This window comes from Quercus suber, unplaced genomic scaffold (assembly GCF_002906115.3).
Source record: "Quercus suber isolate HL8 unplaced genomic scaffold, Cork oak 2.0 scaffold_20, whole genome shotgun sequence".
NCBI classification, from domain to species: Eukaryota; Viridiplantae; Streptophyta; class Magnoliopsida; order Fagales; family Fagaceae; genus Quercus; species Quercus suber.
In genome coordinates, this window is record NW_027069485.1 from 1,391,837 (window position 1) to 1,396,475 (window position 4,639).

The 4,639-nt window shown below is 33.8% G+C and overlaps 1 protein-coding gene across 1 annotated transcript; it reads left to right on the top strand.

The window, feature by feature from the left end:
- The first annotated feature begins 376 nt into the window (after nt 1-376).
- On the top strand, nt 377-4,380 carry LOC112024048 (protein SIEVE ELEMENT OCCLUSION B). Its single transcript, XM_065763070.1, has 6 exons — nt 377-674; nt 881-985; nt 1,324-1,772; nt 3,055-3,164; nt 3,254-3,396; nt 3,823-4,380. Exons 1-6 carry the CDS (start codon nt 462-464, stop codon nt 4,378-4,380), a joined length of 1,578 nt encoding a protein of 525 aa, XP_065619142.1. The 5' UTR covers nt 377-461.
- Nucleotides 4,381-4,639: the final 259 nt, after the last annotated feature.

A 4,639-nucleotide genomic window follows, 5' to 3' on the forward strand; every position in this document is an offset into this window, starting at 1 on the left:
TTGTCCCCATAAACATAGCATTCGACATGAAAAAATCAAGTCAGAATGTACTATTAAGACTTTTATTTATTTTTTGATAATATAATGTACTAGGATTATTTATCAAAAAATAAAAAGTACTAGGATTGATTTGTTCATAAAAATATTGAGTTTCACATAATAATATAGGAAAGTAACCCCATGCCATGCACCAAGTACAAATTTTGTGGGCCAAAAAGAAAAGTTAAAGATCTGTGTAAATAATGTCCCCATGGTATTTCTGTGTTAAGTTATCCAAAGAACTGAACCACATTGGAAGCAAAGAAGGTGATTCAAATGAACTTTATTCCTTCTTTGATGATTATATAAAGGATAAGCCCCTATTGCAAGCAAAACACTCACAAGCCATTGTTTCTTCTACAACCAGAACAGTACTATAGACTTCTACTGTGTCCTGCTTTGATTAGCCAGTAGTAACCAACATGGCCACCACAACACAAACATCAGCCAATGCACAGCGACTGATAAAAGGTGACAGACTAATGTTCTCGTCCTCCGATGACAATGTGATGTCGAAGCAAATTCAGGCAACCCATGCTTCTGATGACCGTGAGGTTGATGTCAGGCCTCTTCTTCATCTCATTGAGGACATATTCAAACGTGCCACTCCAACCACTGAGGCCATTGTTGTGCCGGTAATGACTTAATGCAAATTTATATATTTTCTATTTTTAGAATGAATAGTTAAATGATTAAATTTATAATTTCCTAACTGTTTAAAATTTTGCGACAATTAATAATTTATCATGTTATCAAAGTAAGTAGTTGTAACTTTGCAGGACATCCATTTAGTTGCGCCTTTTGGCACTTAGCTAATCCATTATTTTTTAACTTGGGATAGGGCATTCAAGCACATGCAGAAGCTTTGGAGAGCAAGACCAACCAAGCCAGCTCCATTAATGTGCCTGAAGCATTGGCATATCTCATTGATCAACTTGCGTGCGAGGTTATTATAAACCAAAAAAGATAGAATTTTTTTCCAAACTGATTTGAAGGATCTCTATTATGTGATGGTTCAAATGATTATATACACATGTTTTTAGTCATGTGTTGATCTGTTGAATAATAATGAAATTTGTTTAAATGATTTAACGAATCATGTCATTAAAGTATCCATACATGGATGAATATATGAATGGTCACATAACAGGTTGAAAGAGATCCATCCAAACTGCTTTGGAAAAAAACTTCCGCATTCTCAAAATGGGATCTCTCTCTCTCTCTCTCTCTCATGTTTTATGTGGTATGTCATTTACTTATTTTTAAGTTCTGAAAATTGTACAGCTCTCCTGCAAGTGTTCGGGTAGCGGGGGCGGGGATGCACATACAATCACAATCTCAATATTGAATATGCTAAAAAATTATTCATGGGATGCAAAACTGGTGCTAGTCTTGTCGGCCTGTGCAGTGAATTTTGGGGAATTCTGGCTTCTAGCCCATAATTGCACCACAAATCAACTGGCCAAATCAGTGGCAATCCTTAGAAAAATACCTGAACTATTGGAGCGAACTAGCATGCTTAAACCCCGGTTTGATACGATAAATAACCTTGTAAAGGTGATGGTAGACATTACCAAGTGCATTGTGGAGTTTAGAGAGCTACCACCTCAGTACATCACAACTGAGGTCACTGCACTTTCCACAGCCATGACCCATATACCCGTTGCTGTCTATTGGACCATCAGAGGTGTCGTGGCTTGTGCATCGCAGATTGCTGGCCTTACGGGGTTGGAGTATGTTTCCTATTCATGACTCTTCTCTTTATTTATTTATTTTCATTTTTTTATGAATGTTTAAAAAAAAAAAAACTCTTACACTATTTTTTAAACTGTTTTTTATTGTGGGTTCTAACTAGTTCAACTAGTAAAGTCTCTAATAGTTGAATAAGAGATTTGAAGTTTAATCTCTGACTATACCAAAAACTGATTGGTATCTTGATCTGATGATAGCTCTTTATTAGGAGCGGACGCCATAGGTTGAAACTCTCACTAAAAAAAAAAAAAAAAACTGTTTTTTAATGCATTAAAATGTGGACATTCGCACATCAATTGTGAATATTGATGTAAAATAGTAAAAGAAAATGTTAGATTTATAAATTTTTTTATAAACTGCTAATGTAGTGAGTGGTTATTTGTAAGTAAAAATATGATATCAATAGTGGGCATAGTTAAAAACCAATAAAATTTGCTACAATAATAGTTTGTAAAAATGATGTAAAATAATTTATATTTGTAGTGTTACTCAACCGTAAATGTAAAAGAATATTCTTTTCTTTTTAAGTATTTTCCATTTCACCTATTTCATGAATTACATTAAATTTTACAAATCCAAAGGTTTTCATATTGTCATATCATTTACAATTTTAAATGATATGGCAGTCTATACATCATTAGATGACTTAGATCTAAAAAATAAAATTGAACCTTGAAATGGATGAAATTGACAAGACTTGAAATGGAAAAGATTGTGTTTCATGTGTTGAGTCCTACTTAAAGAGGAGTACAGGTGTACAAATTAATGTTAGAAAAAAAATATTTTTTTAAGAAACAATTTAAAAAAAAATATTAAATGATTACATTCACCATTTTCCTAAATTCAAATTCACTGTCTATTTTACCTCCATTTGTTTGGCTCATTTATTAAAAGGAAGTTTGGCCCTTTATGCAATTAGAAGCAAACTTCTTGAAATTATTGCATATGGTACACAAATTTTCCTTCTTCTAATTCTTGATGTTTGGCAACCTGCATCTATACAATGCTAGTAAATCATTAAGATTGCTTTAAAAAATGCTGAATTTAATCACTTACCTCACAAGCGAATGACCTAAATAAATGAAGTTTAACACGCGGAATTTTTAATTTTTTAAATGAAAGATAGAATGGAGATAGCATTCAAACTCAAGACTACTTGCTTTGGTACTTTGATAACTTAATAACCTTCTGAAAAGTTTAAGTGGTTAGAAAATCAATCACCAATAATACTCTTATGGAATTGTTATTGACTGTTGCTTTCAGGCACATAGTATCAACTACAGAGTCTTGGGAGCTATCTAGCTTGGCTCACAAGGTCGGCAACATGCAAAGCCACCTAGCAACTCAATTGTCTACATGCTATAAGCATATAGGTGAGTTTAGATGCATTGAGATGTCATAGATGCGTGTATTTAATAAGCAAATCAGACTCATAAAATGAATGTTGGATAATCTGGTGCAGATGAAAGAAAACAAATGGAAGCTTATCAGAACCTTCATCGTTTGATGGAAATGATCCATATTGACAACCTGAAGGTTCTCAAGGCATTGATTTATCAAAAGGATGACCTGCTGCCACTTTTTGATGGAGTCACCAAAAGAAGGGTATACAATCCTTTCATCTCTTACATTTTAACAGAACTTTAACATTATTGCCCACATATATTAAATTGAGAACTACCTTTGTCTCACCTAAATTCTTAGGTGTGTAAATATATTTCCAAAGTCTTTTTCTATTAGAATGAATTTTTATTTTTTAAATGTTTCTTATATATAGTTCTAGAATTCATATACTTTTGAATGTCCTACGTCACAACTTAATTTGTACCCTTTTTACGTATGTAATAAAATGTTGCATTATTACCCCCTAGAGTTTTGCTATTAAGAACTAGTCAAAAGAAAGAACTGATGGGAACTCTGGAAAAGGAAGTGAAATGGAATGACTAGCTAATACAAATCAAGAAGGTGTAAGAATATCTTTGCAGATTACAGTACTAACTATATGTGGTATTTTTTTAATGACCAAATCAGGTTAGCATTGATGTCCTAAGGCGAAAATATGTCTTACTGCTCATATCAGACGTAGACATCTCGCAAGAAGAGGTTGCTATTCTTGAACAGATAAACAATGAAGCTCGGCAACATGAAGTTGTGTGGCTCCCAATCTTAGACTCAAATGCCCCATGGACTGAGAACAGGCAAAAGCATTTTGACAGTCTGCAGGCTTCAATGCCATGGTACTGTGTGCAGCATCCTTCCTTGATCGAGCCGGCAGTGGTCAAGTACATCAAGGAGGTTTGGAATTTCAGGAAGAAGGCAATTCTTGTGGTGATAGACCCACAAGGACGAGTTTCAAGTCTAAATGCACTCCACATGATGTGGATTTGGGGGGGTACTGCTTTCCCTTTCACCAGTGCTAGAGAGGAAGCTCTATGGAAGGAAGAGACTTGGAAACTTGATTTGTTGGTGGATAGCATTGATCCATTGATAAATAAGTGGGTAAGTACATCTTCACAATTAACTGTCAGCTTTTTCTCACAGAAACTTAACCATTATGTGCCATTATTCATGTATGCATGTACAAATTGATCCACATGTGCATGCATGAATGTCAAAATTGCTCACATCAATCACGTAAGAAAAATATTTAGGGAATAAGTCAGGGGTGTCGCTATGTGTAAGGGTGGGGGCCATGGCCCCACAAAATTTTGTTTTTTTTTTTATATATATATATATATATTTATTTAATAAAATATGTCTTCAAAATTTAATATATAAAAATAAGAGTTGGCTCCCAAATATTTGATTTAGTTCAATAATACTCTTAAAAAAATAATTGGTCTAATAG

Bases quoted from the DNA above. Each gene is read 5' to 3' on its own strand.
- LOC112024048 (XM_065763070.1), top strand. From the start codon at position 462: ATGGCCACCACAACACAAACATCAGCCAATGCACAGCGACTGATAAAA. The intron at 986-1,323 runs GTTATTATAAAC...AAAATTGTACAG, and splicing joins TTGATCAACTTGCGTGCGAG to CTCTCCTGCAAGTGTTCGGG. The intron at 3,165-3,253 runs GTGAGTTTAGAT...AATCTGGTGCAG, and splicing joins TACATGCTATAAGCATATAG to ATGAAAGAAAACAAATGGAA.